Raw genomic sequence first — 16,297 nt, 5'->3', positions numbered from 1 at the left:
AATGCCTTGTGGGGTCTTTTCCTTGCTTGGCAAACTGAACTTTTTTTTTCTTTTTTCTTTTGAATGCATCTTTATTGATATGGTTTACGGTTGCACAACAAGGATTATCCGACAAAACCCGCAGACAATCTATTTTAATTGATTGCAATGTTCATTTCCTGTGTTTTTTAGGGCTTGACACGTTTGGAAACCGAACAATTTTTTTAAGCATAATAAACCGCGATAACTGATATAGCTGCTTATTTGTGGTCACAAATGCTACAGTAGCATTATTCATTGAAGAACTTTAAACGGTTTTGTTTCATTATTAATGCAAATATATCTTTATTGTACGGCCTATTAGTTGCGTTTGGTAAAAGTTTACTTTTATCAACCATTCTGTAATAAAGATGTTAACCTAAAAGAATGCAGTAAACCACATGAAACTAAAGGTTAAAAAGTTGAATATTTAAAAAAAAACAGCACTTTGAATTGACAGTAGGATACAATTAAAACGGGGAATGCAAACTTTTGATAAAATTTTCTGATCAAGCATTTTAGGTAAAACTGACCTATCAACCTTAAAAATATTCAAATTGGTAATAAAATATTATACATTTTAATTTGGTCTTCTATGGAAGGAACTGCCATACTATTCATTTAGTCCAGTTTATAATAAGCCAAGAGAAGAGTAGCCTACAATACAGTAGCTGTAAGCAACGAGCGTTACGATCGAAATTTGGAAAATGAATTATTGCGATAGTATTGTTACAACGTGAGAGAAAAGGGTAAACAACGTTACTAATTAATTACCTTATACTGGAAACAAGAGTGAAACGACAACATGAAGAGCAGGTACACAGTGGTCCAATTTAGTTTTACCAAATTTGCACAGTAGAGACATAAAACGAGACTTTTATTAATAAAAATTAACACGGTACACACAAATACATTAACTACAAAAGCACCGGGTGATGGTTTGCTTGCTTGCTTCGATTTTAGTAAGGTTTGTAAACCAAACAATTAATTGTTTCATTATATTACTATTTACACATTTTACTACAATAAAAACATCAGGAACTATCAACATTGGAGTAATTAAAGTTTATCGTTACCGACCTGTACCAAAAATGTTAGTTGCATTTTTTCGTCAAGTTTTTCTTTGTGTTCAAAACCAACAAGAGATTTCAATTCATTTCTTCATAAATAGCTGATTTCAATTAAAGTGGATTTCGCCTTGCGCTCAATACGTTACATGGTAAACTACCTTAGGAGAATTAATAAGATTTGTTTACTATAGGGATGTTTTTTTTGCTATACCAGTGTCCATGCGACCAGTGTCGATAAATTTATTAAACATATGGAGAGAAGCCGAATCGTTGATTTGTAACAAACAAACGCAACAAGGTCTCTAAATAAATGAAAAACGCTTACAAATTCCAAAATGAGGCTGTTTTTCTCTTTAAATACAATGTTAAACTAAAATTTGAAAATTTTTTGCGTATAAAGTAAGGTAGCCTATATTATGTTTATGTAATACAAAATGTAATTAAACATGTAGTAGGGGCGCCAATTTTATAGTTTGCCCCCAGCGAAAAAAAACCTGGATATACGCCTCGCACTCGTTTCAACTCTCCTACAATGCAAACATTTTAGACAAGAATTGTTTTTTTAGTTAACATAGGGCCACCATAGCACCCAAAAAAGAGGACATTTTTTTGCGGCCATGTAACACGAAAGTAGAATTGTTACGTTTTCGTTCAATAATGTTTTATGCTGATTTTCGGGTTGTTTGGTTGTTTTGGGATTCTCCAATTAATTTTAGATGAGAAATATGGTGTGGCTAGGCCGACTCGAGGGCAAATATTGATATATTTGCTGCGAGCGCGATCGTTTTGCTATTGGCGGCTACGAAAAGAATTATAAGTGATGAGTTAAATTCCCGTTTTGAAGTGAATAATCACGCACTTTGCTTGATTAATCGGCCCTTTTACACGTGGTTCGGTCGCCATTTTTCTGGCACAATGCTTGCAATAACATTCAAGAAGTTGGGCTAGGGCAATTTGCTGTAAATTTTTGAACCAGCAATTAAGCATGTTTGATGGCTACAGTATTTTTTTGGAAATAAATACAACGTCTCACCTAAAATTTTTGTTGAAATATAAGCAACTAACTCTTAAAAGAGGACATTTGGGCATTTTTCAGCGTCCTCAGAGGATTATTCATTTCTCTTGAGGAAAAAGGACAAATCCTCCTAAAAGAGGACGTATGGTAGGCCGAAGTTAACATACCCGATTACAACAAAGCGAAACACAATTAGCACCAGTGTGGTTTTTATGTTTGGCGAACGCAAATAAACGCAGCAGGCCTACTGGTTTAATGTGAGATACACAAGAATATCACATGCTTAATTTAGAAAACGATGAAAAAAACATTAGTACAAAAACAAAATAAAAAAACGTCTATTTCAGTTAATTTTTCGTCATGAAAGCTTTTTAGTTCACTGTCTTTACTAACAAGGGTCTATACTAAATTATTATTTGGGTAGTATTTTTGAAGCTGCGGTTATAACATTTTCCAAAAAGTGTCTTATTTCGTTAACACTCCCGAAGTGTTTTGATTTGGTATTAATATACAGTATATTATTTTGTTACAATTACCGTAATATACTGTGGTGTTATGCGTTTCATATTAATTACTAAACAGACAGCTGACAGCACAATCGACTGTCTTGGCTGCCTTTGACGACCAGTTCAACTCTAATTTACTTGTGATTTGCTTATGGTTTAAATGAGCCTGTTGAAATGTCAACTAGGTTGTTGTACGTCTCCGTCTATTTGCCAGTTTTTAGGACAGTTTGGTATTATTCTTGTAATTAGAAACTTCCGATAATATCGGATTGGAACCGATACCCGGCACCAAGTGGTATCGGTACTGGTTTGATACTAGTGCAGTATCGGTGTGATCTGATATCAAATGAATATATAAATTTTGGCCATGATTCCGATCCAATTTAGCGATTCTAAAAATAGTTGGGTAACAACTGGATGTAGGCCTAATATTAAAGTTTTTAACGCTAAAGCGAATTTTAGTTTAATAACCTAGAAAGCAACCTTTGAAAAATTCATTTTCATCTTTATTTGTTATAAACTTAGTAGTGACGTTGGTATCGGATTAGTCCGCAATACATTTTTGTGCAAAACAAATTGTCGGTAGCGGAATAGAATATCCAGTGTCAAACATCCCTATACCTGTGTACATTCATTCATTTCTTTCTTGCAATGGAAAATGTAAACTCACTCGTAAACAATTGTTCAATTACTCTGTAGATGTTACAGGGGTTATTAGATGTTACAGGGGTTATTAGATGTTACAGGGGTATTAGATGTTACAGGGGTTATTAGATGTTACAGGGGTTATTAGATGTTACAGGCGTTATTAGATGTTACAGGGGTTATTAGATGTTACAGGCGTTATTAGATGTTACAGGCGTTATTAGATGTTACAGGGGTTATTAGATGTTACAGGGGTATTAGATGTTACAGGGGTATTAGATGTTACAGGGGTTATTAGATGTTACAGGCGTTATTAGATGTTACAGGGGTTATTAGATGTTACAGGCGTTATTAGATGTTACAGGGGTTATTAGATGTTACAGGGGTATTAGATGTTACAGGGGTTATTAGATGTTACAGGGGTTATTAGATGTTACCGGCGTTAGTAGATGTTACATGGGTTATTAGATGTTACAGGCGTTATTAGATGTTACAGGGGTTATTAGATGTTACAGGGGTTATTAGATGTTACAGGGGTTATTAGATGTTACCGGCGTTAGTAGATGTTACAGGGGTTATTAGATGTTACAGGCGTTATTAGATGTTACAGGGGTTATTAGATGATACCGGGGTTATTTTGTAGTGGCCTAGAGTCTAGATTGATTTGCTTGATTTTCACTGGCAATTCAAACTTTAAACTTAGCAACAGATATGCCTTTTGTTTTTTCTTTGGTAATCGTTCCATAGTACCTGTTTTGCAAGCGCTTTGAAAGCTTTCGCTCCTGTTATTACATCAAGTTCCCAATGGACACGCTGAGCAACGGTTCTCAATTTTTATTCATGCTGTTACAAGCACCTATTTAGGGTCAGTGTTGTAGGTCATGACAATGAGCTTGGACGCGGCGTAGGCTGGGATAAATACATCGGAGAAGCCGTCGTTGTCCACGTCCTTCACTCCGACTTTGCCGATGGTGCCTGTACCATCATAGATCTGCGTATAGACAAGGAAATCGTATTCACCGCAGTAAAGTTCAATACACGTGCGTGGGTGCATAAAGGAGGGCCAGGGACGGATTAAGGAAGCAGGCCAAGGACGGACTCAAGATACTGTAAGCAAAAAGCTGTTTACTAGAGAAGGGCCTAATTTTGTAAACCAAGCTGCAAAAGTAGCTTAATAAAAATACATACATGCAAATTGAAATTATTTACTGCAAAATAACAAACACGTAATATGAAGACATGTAATAAATGTAACTAAGTGTCATATAGTGTATTACAATGTAGGCTATATTTAAAATTACATTTACCCTTAAAATAATTTAGAGCCGAATTTTTCCAGGGCTTAGGTGTAGCCTGCGTGTAAATTGAGTGTAAAATAACCCAAAATAACTGCTTTCTTAAGTCAGTGACTTTGCTTAAAATGTAGGTACGTCGCCGTTTTTTAAGTATTCAGCGCTAAATTACAAATATTAAACAAATGTTTGAGAAGTTTATTGGTTTATATTAACTTTGAGCGCGTAAAACAGTTTACCTGTTTATGTTGGGTTTTTGTGTTTACCTTGAGAAGTAGTGCTCGGAATTGAATGGGTTTGATAATTTCAACATTTTTAAATTTGATTTAAAAACTTTTAAATCATGCAAATAACTCCAGTTGGGCTGGTACAAAAAATAAGTTAGTTTATTTCGTAAATACAGATCAACAAGTTAAGCTGGACATTTACCATGGTCTGGGTGTATTCCCAGTTCGTAGGTTCTTCGCTGTTTGGATGCAACACGTAAACGTTTCCATCGTCATCCCCTGACACCATGATGTACGGTTTGCTGCGAGATAACGCACTTTGTTAAGTTGTGGTTCTAAAAGAAGCCTCGGACATTGTATAAGGCAAAAATTTGAAAACACTGGTGTTGCGGCGAACAACGGTGGAAAATCATTGCCCCAATGATTCGCTTAGTTTTTGTGTCTTTTATGCAGTTACTTTTGCTGAATAGGAGCATAATTATCCAAAAAGATATGATAAATTCTTAAAAAGATCCATGTGTACTTTGTTTTTGGGGGGAGGGGGGGGGCGAAATTTACTTCTTTTGAAATCATCCTCTCTTATGGCGATGAAAGTACGGTAAATATAAAGAGGCGCTGCAATGATTTTAAACCAAGAATAGTTTATCCTGATAATTGCTGAATGCTACACATGTCAAACTAATTCAAAACTTAATTAACAGAAACTGAAAACTGAAGTTTCACCTATAAGGCCCCGAACAGAAAAAGGCCTTCCTCTCAATAGCATGTTGAATTTTCAGTAATATAAACGTGACAAAAATAATGTTTGAGTGGACCGGCTCCAGGATGTAAATCAGAGTTGGATCAATTACATTAATTCACTTCAATTACAATTACTCCTTTTAATGTTTCAATTACATTGCAACTACAATTAGTAACTTTAATGTTTTAATTACATCACGTTTACACTAAAACTGTAATTAATTACATCAGTTACAGTTTTCGCTATTAAAACTTCAATTTTCTCAATATCAATGTATTGAGCCAAATTTTTAGAAAATTACAATTAGAATTAGAATTAGAATTACACAGAATAAAAATGCCTCAATTACATTACAATTACCATTACATTAAAAGCAGTAATTAATTACATCAATTACAATTGTTCCAACTCTGAAGTAAATTAGCACCAACTTTTGGGGATATACTTACTCAGTATGTTCGCGCGACGTTTCTGGCCAGAAGGCCTCCGCGGCGCCCGGGGATCCAGTACCGGCGAGCAAGAACGATTTATAACCGTCCTGCAAAATGTGCCTAAAGAAAACAAAGAGTTGTCAGCTGACGCATGATTGACAGGACTCAACGTCGTTCAAACACTGTTGCTATACCAGTCATTATAATAACATTAATAATCAAAAACAACTACTCTGGTAGTTGTGGTTGTTAATAAGCGAACGTTTCGGCAATTTATTCGCATTCTCTTCTTTGGGGTTCAAATAGGTTGAAAAAGTTACTAAAGCTATGAAACTACGAAAGTCCATTGTGTTAAACCAGTTACTTTCGACTTTTTTATAGTGTTCCTTAAAACATTAAAAGTAATGCATTTCTCTCAGAATACCTGACGATCTTTCATAAAGCACTGTAGTATTTCGCGTTGTAAATAACTACCTTAAAGTATAAAAAGAGAACACAAATAAGGGGGAAGCTTGTTGGGCCGATTTTTAACATGAACATTCAGCAAACAATTCAAGATCAACGAAACAGAGTTTCTGTACTTCACAAAGGGAATACTTTGTAACTTTTTTGTTTTGCTTTGGCGAAAGTAAAGCCGTACTTAAATTCGACTTAACACCTTCGGTGGGATTCGAACCAGTAACCCTCATGTTACCTTGGCCAAAGTTCGTGCTGCCAGTCAACTGGAATCTCGTAAGCAAGGGTGGCTCCGGGTTGTCCATTTTGACTCCACGTAGTGGCAAGAATGTCTAGTTCGCCGTCCATGTTTAAATCGACAACCTGGAATGTGTAAACAATACGACTCAAAATTTGCAAACCCGGGTGAAACCAGGATCAGACACTTTAAAGGAAATATTATGTTTATGCTGGCATCGTCAGTTTCTATAAGTGGCAAGAGGTTTAGACGGTTTTATCCTTTGCCTTTAGTTGTTGCAAAGGGACGCAAAGCGAAACAAAGATTTAGAAAAAACAAAAAAATCCATAATAAGCATATACTTCACATCAATGTACTTTTTTGTTAACAACTCGTTTTTTTATTACACACTTATCCGTAAGTTTTGTGCGATGTAAATCTCCAGCAAAAATAAGACTGACTGATCTTTTGGCTTAAATTAGGCACATTTCCCCCCTTATGGTGCTACATCAGGTGGTTTATGTTGCCAAATCACGATGTCACGATTTTGGCATTGTTGTGTTGTTATCAAACGACGAAAAAATGTATGAAACGCATAAAGCTTAGTTTTTTAACAATGTACTTAAACTGTCCTTTATACAGCAAAGCTGTTGAATATAAAAACGACATCTGGTTAACTCCGCATGAAACACGAGTGGTCTCAAAAGCAATTTAAAAATGTATAGATGTTCTCGCGAGGTTAGTCACCCAACCTTGAGATTAGAGTCTAAAAGAAAGCGTCAATTAGAACGCCCTTCTATCGAATAAACAATATAGTTCAACCAAACTAAACTCGAGACCCACACCATACTTACCTCCACATCGAAATACCACCCGTATGTGTCAACAACCAGTCGATTTATGGACTTGAGATCCTCCCAGTCGTTTGTTTCGCTCCATACAACAGTCAATTTGTTGCTGAAAGAGTTAAAGTTTAAACAAGATAAACCTATAGTACAAAGCAGGGGTCGGGAACCTTTTTGTAGCTAAGGGAGGTATTAAAGCCAAATATTCTTGGTGGTATTGCCATGAGAACCATATAATACTTTTTAACATCTAGTTATAGGTTAGAAAACTAGTAAATTGAGTAGGGCATTTGTTTTTGTTCTCATTTAAAGGACAAAACATATTATGCAAAACTTAATTAGCTAAGTTTGCCCAACTTTGATTACAGAGTTCTGTTGAAGCATATGGCCTTATGGAGATTCGCGTGCCGAAAATTTACTACTATGTGTAATAAAAAGGAAAACACAAAGTTGGGAAAGCGGTCAGGGCCGCTTGAAATTTTATTCTGATAGTGCTGTGAAACAAGCGGCATGCGTGCCAAATGTGGCACGCGACCTAATAAAAAATGGCATGCAAGTGCCCCTAAATTACCTAATTTGGTATTCAGCCAATTGTAAAAAAATACCTAATTTTTTATACAGTAAATCGCTGCAATCACGACAACTAACAATTACTTCCTTATCGGCTATTTGCATCCGCAATATGCCCAAAAGAGGTATTTGAGCTTAGTTATATGGTCTATTTGGATCATGCCTCTACCATGGATTAGCATCAATGTTGTGTGTGATTGACTGTTACGCACCATTTTTAATGTATCTATTTGGCCAGCAACAATCTGGTGAGATATTAAGCTGCTAGTGTAACATGTTTCTGTCCAAAATCCAAGAAGCTATATCAACAACGCTGGAGGCTGCGTTAAACATATTCGTTTAGCTCAGTTTTAAAACTTTTTCCTATACTTAAACTTTTTATTCTTGATTTTAATTACTTTTTTATAAAGTCTATCATTACGATCTGCAATCAGTTAAAGAACAAACAACAATAGAATGAACTAAAATTAAGTATTTGCATTCAATCAACATTTTTAATTTTAACAATCAGGTACAGCTAATAGGCTACCATGTACTGTAGGTAGGTCTACTGCTACGCGTTCAAAACAGGCATGTCATGTTATTGTTTCAATAATTCACACTAATTATTTTGGGGGATATTAGCCGCAGTTTAAGAAGCCCTGCTAACTGGTCTATCCAACGGCTTTTTGCAAATGATCACACTATATAAGAAATGCACATTTATGTTATTTGTTATATTTGTACACGGAAAAGCGGTTATTTTTATATCTATAACATCTGTATAGTAAGTATATTGCTGTATTACTTTTGGTCAGGAATGCCCGATAATTATTCGATATACAAACCAATATCCGATGCCACGCTGTACTACGGTAAAACGTCTGACACTATGCATGGTATTTGTGCCGATGCAATACCTATAGTAGATTAAGCATTTTACCCAATTTACGGCATTTTACATTTGCAAAGGTAATTTTGATAAAAACTGTATATTTAAAAGTTAAGGTAACCCAATTCTACAGCGCTAAGGCAATTTTTATTTAACAACCCTCATAAAAAATGCTTGCACGTTTTAATTTTATTTTTGGCTATTTAAAAATAAAGAGACCTAATTTGGCAGCGGATCAGATCACCATCATTTCTTGTCCCATAATATCTGGTAACGCTATAGGAATAAAATGGAAAGTATTGGACAGCCTTCCATCCCTACTGTGATTCATAAATTTCTCTTCCAACCATGCTTTGCACACACATAACAAAAACCTGTAAAAGCAGCTGCTGATAATTGCTGTGACCGTGCCATGAACCGGGTGGGGAAGTTCGTGAACGCGGAAGTGTACATCCTCATCGCCTTCTAGCAAGACATGGATTGGCCAGTCTGGCGTCGGCATGCCATGGCCAGGATTCTCGAGCCAAACAAGCTGGGCGTTATCCGCTGAGGCTGTGAGTTCAAGGGCAGCTTGTGATTTTTTTTATTGTGTCGAAAACGCTCTTGTAAGTCGGTCGCGGCTTGTGAGACAACGTACACTCGATACTGGACCAATGTCCAATATATGCTTTTCTTTTTCTTAAAACGTTTCTCGGACATTAGCCTATTTTAGCTTTTTAAAATTTGATTATAACTGAAAGTAGAGCTTTTTAGTTGACCAAATTCGTGGAGTTTTTCTGCCAAAGTGCGAACCCTCCAGCAATGTTTTGGACAAGTCTTGTCAAAATAACTTAAAGTCACTTTCAAGTCCTTTGTAAAACAACTTGAAGTCACTTTCAAGTCCTTTGTAAAACAACTTAAAGTCAAGTCCCATGAAAAGTTAGGTCGTTGATTTCAAAAATAAGTGTTAATTTAATCTAATAGAATTATTCTATTGTCGGTAATATTTCGCAAAGCAACATCGAAAAGACACACAATACAAGGCAATTATTGAGGTTTTACTATTCTTGTAAATACCCATTTTTACGAATATTGTTTTCAATTAAAACACTTAAGAATAATGGGCGCTCTTTCACTATTATACGTAAAAATTATTAAAAACAAAAATTTCTTTAAATGCCGCTTACCACAACGCATATTGTTTGGGTTAGGGTTAGCGTTTGGTTGAGGGTGGGTCAAGTTATTATTAATAATAAACATAATATTACTTTACCCACCCTCACCCAAACGCTAACCCGCACCCTAACCCAAACAATATGCGTTGTGGTATGCGGTATTATTATTTTTTTTTTTGCATAACTTTTCACGTACAATAGTGAAAGAGCGCCGAATAATTTCTACCTAAATACTTAAATCCAAGTCACGTCATTAGTTCAGACTTAAGTCAAATCAAAAAACAGTAATTGAAGTGCACTTAACCTAGGTCATTGACCTAAGTTAATTCAACACTGCGCTTCAGTAGAAAAAAGTTTTTTGTTTTTTTAGCATTAAAAAACTAAGAAAAGAAAGACGACAGTTGTAAACTTACGCCCTCCGCCGGTAGCCCTCTCCGTAATAATGTCTTTATGGTTGTCGCCGTTCATATCTTTCCAAACGATCCTATGGTAATACCAGAGAGGTTCACCTTCATTGTTCCGAGTTAACTTGACAGGAGCTATAAGGAAAAATAAGCTAAATCAGTCCGTCACAAATGTTGAAAAAAATTACGATCAACAATTGAAATATGGAGAAAAACGTTGGGCGGACTGTTTCATAAAGGCATTGCAAATCGTACTATTAAGGTTACTTTGGTCTTATTAGTTTCACAAAAGCTGTCTTTCCTGCACTACAATTTACAGTTCAAATACCAGATTAGCTGAAATATAAACGCAACAGGTCAGGGTGCAAACCGAATATTTGAAAAAGAATATATATCTCCTCGTCCTAATGCACGTTGGTGACGCCAATGACTTCGAATGGTAGCAAAACAGTATAGACTTTCTTGTCTCAGTCAAAATCAGTCACTATAGGTTCTAGTTTATAAAAGAGAAATATATTTCGCCAATCACGGCATCATCCGTCTCTTAATTTCGAATGAATCATTGCTGGTCAGGGTGCTATTTAATATGTGATATCAAAGGAAATTCATCAGAGCCATAATAATTTAGCAGATAGCCGTTCCGGACCGTTTGTATTTAGTTTTTACCTTATTTTTACTCATTTAACTTTCTTCTTCACTTCTGTGCTTTACTTGTTGCCTGTTTATTTCTAATCTTATCGTTTGCTGTTGACACTTTTCAATAAAAAAAAACGTCTATGTTTACGCCCGAATTTAGTTGCTGATGGCCGATTTATAATACGCTCTTTTTTTTTATACCTTATGTATATGAGTTTGCCTATATCGCCCCATATTAAACACAACTGTAAGACACCTAAGTGTAGCTCTCAGGCATCCGACAATTTGCCGTGAGATAGAGATTCAATATTTTTGGCGCAACAGCTATAGAACTATCAATGCTCACTTGTTTGTCCGCCAATGAGGTTGGTCATGTCCATCAACTCGATTGCGCCGTCGTCTTTGCCGGTTAGAAAGAATCCAGTGGCAGCAGACCAGACCATTGGCAGGCTAAAGATGCCGTCTGGCGAAAGTAATAAAACGCTAAAGAAATCGATCAAAATTAAAAAAAGTTTGTTAAACAACTTATATGTCTGTGCTTTGTTTTATGACTGCAAACGAATAATGTAGCAGCCGCTGAAATGTAACTATGCCCTCGGCAACCCTAGATTTGTGTTCGGACCGGATGTAACTTGTTGTAGGCTACTGTAATCGCTATTTGAAATGTTATACGAGTAAACATGTTTTTGTTAAAAGGTTGAATTTAATTTCGGTATGATTGAGATCTGCAAAACTACGATTGTGACATCACAGTCAAGGAAAGAGTCCCGAGTCCGACGTACACGTGCGCCGTATCACATTTCGAAACTGATGAGCCGCAAACTGTAATTTATAAAGCGGGAATAGTATGTAGTGCAGTATGTTCCAGACACGTATTGTGAGTGGATGAGAAATATGACATAGAAACATGAGTAATATGTCCCTAGAAGTTTATTGCGGTATATCCACCCTATTTTAGTTACACAAATGGGTAGAATACAGACTATACTGCAGAGTCAAAGTCGGGCTCGGGATTCTACGGAATCGGCAAATTTGGCCAGATCCGGACTGCCGAGTCGTACTTTATTTTTTGACATGAGTCGGGTTTGGGAGTCGGATTTGGGTTGCTTTTAACTAACTCCGTAGTAACGTTAGAGACCTAAAAAACATCGACTTTCGAGTCACTCAAAAATCTAAAAAAAACATACTATTTTTAATTGTTTTCTTAGTGTTATTTAAACCCTTCGTAATAACGCTTTTTTAAATCGAGTACAGCCTAATAAACCTGCCCGGCCTACACAAACAGTTGTCACCTTTGTGAAATCCAGTAAGAAAGAGGCAAGAAACCTAAAAAGTGTTCAGCAAGAATATTATTATGAGGGCACACTGAAAGCTTCTTCATTGCTTGTATACCTGGAACATGCTCAACCTCGTTCGGCCAAACCAGTACGTCGGTGGCGCTCATGTCATCCATTTTTTCCAAATCTCGAAATTTGCTTGTCACGTGCTCTACTCTCATTACGGGGTCGGTCTTGCGCCTGCAATGCAAGCGGCGCGTTATAAGCAAATGGAAATACACTGGGAAGAACAGTGTAGTTCAGTGTTGTTAGGCCTAGTGACTTAAGTCAATGACTGTGCACCTAAGTCGCTATTTTCAAATGACTTGACTTGACTTAAGTATTTCGGACAAGTGACTTGACTTGGACTTAATTCATTGTTTTAAATATCTTGGGTTTAAATTAAGTGTTGTCATTAAAATCTTTTTAATGAAATTGGTTTATTCATCTTCATTTTTGCACGTAAAACAATTTGCTAGCTGTATATTGCGTTTTTGCGATTTTTAGTCAAGTTCATAATCAAACAAGTTTGCCAATTTGAACGTTTAATTTATTTTTTTAATGACATGCTTTGAAGTTGGCTTGCTCTCAAAATGACTTGACTGGGACTTGACCTGGCCATCTAATGATTTGAACTGGGACTTGACTTGCTATTTTAGCAAAAGACTTGACTTGGACTTAAACTATTGTACAAATAACTTGGACTTAATCATTTTAAAATGACTTGTTTACAACACTGGAATATAGTTCTTAAACCTTTTCACCTCGCACACCCCTTTTGGTTCTCGATATAATAACGGCCCTACAGGTTTCTAAATCAGGTGTTGGTAACCTGCGGCCCGCTTGACAATTTAATGTGACCCCGTCACAATTTAGTACAAGTGTACAACGTAAGGTTTATGCACAAATATTGCTTTGAAATGACCTTGACATTATTGGTACTTACTGTACAAATTGTTAGGTTCTTATATTGGTATTTAATATTTAATCTTGGAAGATGTATTTTTTTGTTGAACACTTGCTAACCTAAAAAAGTTATCTATAGTATACAGAACAACAGGAAACCCCGAGGCAACGAAGTAACTTTAGAATAGATGGTTGTGCTGACATTTTTAACGTGTCATGTTTAAAAGAGTTGTCTTTTAGGTAAGAAAATTGGGTGCAAAACGGCGCACGGATCTTTTTTTCCAAATTTTTTTTTTTTTCTGTGCAATTTTTAAACGAATAAAGTTTCACATCAAGATTGAGGTCTAAAAACTGCAGACCCACATATATCGTTTGGCACATTTTCTAACGCAATGCTCGCACAACTGTGAAATGCATCCGTTAATATTTAATTTGCCGATCCTGTGTCACTTCGTCCAATACATTTTGCGTGTCACTTCGTCCAATACAATTTGCAGAAATATGTACATATGGCTAAAGTACGTGGTCGGAGGTAGAAAAGGATAACACATATTTTAAACTCGTCACATTAAATTTAGAAAGAAAGTTTTTAACACCCAAATGCAGTGCTTTATAAATCAGGCGACGAAACATTCTTTTAGGTGGGCCGCGCCTTTGTGACTGAGATATTAAAATTTGGTTTGGAAAAAAACAAGGTGATTCCTGTTCGTACAAGCAACTATGTTTGCATTGTGTAATTTACCATGATTTTTACTCTCTAATTCCTTTACCACAAAGCATTGCTATAGTTTTTCCAAAATAGGTGGTCTAAATGTGAAAAGGTCAAAACATTTAAAAGTTTGTTGAACGGGCCGCGACGTGAAAACAAGTACTTCTTATAGTTCTTCTTATTTACACAATACTTTTGCCTTTCTTATTTTACACAATACGTTTTGTTTCACACAATAATGCTACATAGCTTAATGTGGGTTTCTATAAAAAAGGCAGTTTTTCCAACTCTGGTATACAGTAGTATCTTATGCAGATAGTTACACGTAATCTTGCTTACGGATTGGGGGTGAACGAGCTGTAGACGAGATCGTAGGTAGGCGGATTCGCGTGTCCATACAACGTATTGGGGATGAGACTGCAGAATGCCGGCATGACTTCGGTTGGTTTTTCGTACAGATGGGTCGGCACTACGTCCATGCTCGCCCCAAGAACCACGGGAAGCAGAAACAGGAGAAACTTCATTGCGAGGCGATTTCTTGCCTTTTATGACCTTAAAACTGTTTCGATAACCTCAATAAAAATAGTAAATCCATAAAGTTAGATAAATTGCGTTGTTTACAAACGTTTAGGCAATACCTCGTGCCACCATTAGTGTAAAAATCCAAGTGAAAATAAAATCGATAAAACACAAAAAAGAAAAGGGGAACAAAAAATAACAGACAGCTGCCGCATTTTTGGTTATTGGTTAACGTTTAAGGTTAAACAAAAAAACAAAAACGCTTAATTTAAAAAAAACAAGAACGCTTAATTTAAAAGCCTAATCCGTCTATTGATTTCTGTCCTCAATCCTGTTCCGACGAGCTGCCCTACAATACTTTTTTGTTGTTGGTTAGCGTATAAAGTTAAACGAAAAACACGAACGAATGATTTAAAAAACAAATCCATTTTGTTTGGGGAAGTATAGGTTAACACATGGAGTTAAACAAAAAATGTCAACTAATGGTTTGAAAGCCTAATCCACACTCGCATGTTTCGATTAGATCGCTTTTAGAGTTTTTAATACGCTTTCTAAAAACTGATTCCCAATTGCAGCACCATGCTTTTATCAATGGTAGAAGTCGGTTAACTAATGGTTAAGCTAACAAACAAAATAACAGCAAGTCATTTGCGGGCTACCAATATACACGTATTTTGATTTTTTTGGTAATTAACTTATTTTAATAATGTTAAAGCTAAGTATATTCTGCAACATGTTAAAAATTCGGTCAATGAGCTATCACTCTTAATTCATACTAACTTTTTCTTTTAATAGCGTGCCGCAGGCTACATGAAAAGGAGGCATTGTAGGCCAACGCTTTAATGCCACAAGCTTTTCCACGAAAAAAAAACAAACAACAAGTTCGATCTTCAAGACCAATGTCTGAAACTACAATATTTAGTTTATTGTCTACAATGTCATTTAAACTTGTGACACAACTTTTCGCAGAGCAACACACCTAAATATATGGGAAACATGCCACGCAGTATGATGCTTAGAAGCAACAGTTCTCCGTGTTCTTCGTATTTGTAGGCGGGGCAAATATTTAATGTGCCAATCGCTATCTCAAAACCGGGGCTATTTTAAAACCGCTGACGCGCTATTGCAAATAAAGCACATGTGTTAAAATTCACATCGTCTAACGAATTTTCAGTAACTTCAATTACAAAAAGTAAGGCCATCACGCCAGGCCATTTTTGGACCAAGAGGTTAAGGCTGAAGGTAGAGTAGCAAAAGTATTAAGCAGCTTTTCTTCTATGTTGCCCTGACGATTCTTCGCAAGTTTTAGCTATACATTTTACGAATTTACGAACAAATTCATAACACATGTCAATTGACTTCTCCGTAATTTCGGGTTTTGCAAGTTTAAATACCTATAGTCCCGTTGATTGCTAAACCTTAATATAAATAGCAATTTAAAAGTGCGCTTTGAAAGGTGTTGTATTTCGATGTGCTATAAAATGCCAAACACTCTTTTGATCAATGAATTGGGATAAAAATTTATATGGTTCTCGACAGGTAATAAGTATAGGGTTTTGGACCAAAAGCATGTATAGATTATCACACAACGAAATGTTTTTATCATAAACGAACTAATTTAAAACTGTTGCGTATACATAATCTGAAAAGCTGCTAATGCTATTCAAGAATCTCCGATTTACAATTCAATAAGTGGGTTTAGCCGATATGATAATAACAATGTTTGTCAAACAAACCATTTTGTAGAA

The 16,297-nt window shown here is 35.9% G+C and overlaps 1 protein-coding gene across 1 annotated transcript; it reads right to left on the bottom strand.

Annotated features, from left to right (window-relative positions):
- Positions 1-4,110: 4,110 nt before the first annotated feature.
- LOC146163432 (uncharacterized) lies at positions 4,111-14,554 on the bottom strand. Its single transcript, XM_083380494.1, has 10 exons — positions 14,370-14,554; positions 12,492-12,616; positions 11,446-11,562; positions 10,473-10,598; positions 9,280-9,457; positions 7,474-7,576; positions 6,641-6,765; positions 5,965-6,066; positions 4,976-5,075; positions 4,111-4,245 (listed from the first exon to the last, which is right to left on the bottom strand). Exons 1-10 carry the CDS (start codon positions 14,552-14,554, stop codon positions 4,111-4,113), a joined length of 1,296 nt encoding a protein of 431 aa, XP_083236620.1.
- Between the last annotated feature and the right edge of the window lie 1,743 nt (positions 14,555-16,297).

The sequence above is a fragment of the Ascidiella aspersa genome, chromosome 2, assembly GCF_963924565.1.
Source record: "Ascidiella aspersa chromosome 2, kaAscAspe10.2, whole genome shotgun sequence".
Taxonomy (NCBI): domain Eukaryota; kingdom Metazoa; phylum Chordata; class Ascidiacea; order Phlebobranchia; family Ascidiidae; genus Ascidiella; species Ascidiella aspersa.
This window is presented reverse-complemented; position numbering and strand designations above follow the sequence as displayed.

Excerpts from the sequence above, each read along its gene's own strand:
- LOC146163432 (XM_083380494.1), bottom strand. The coding sequence starts at position 14,554 with ATGAAGTTTCTCCTGTTTCTGCTTCCCGTGGTTCTTGGGGCGAGCATG. Across the intron at positions 9,458-10,472 it reads GAGGGCTACCGGCGGAGGGC|CCTCAGCGGATAACGCCCAG; the intron begins GTAAGTTTACAA and ends TTGAACTCACAG. Across the intron at positions 6,067-6,640 it reads CAGCACGAACTTTGGCCAAG|GCACATTTTGCAGGACGGTT; the intron begins GTAACATGAGGG and ends TGTTTTCTTTAG.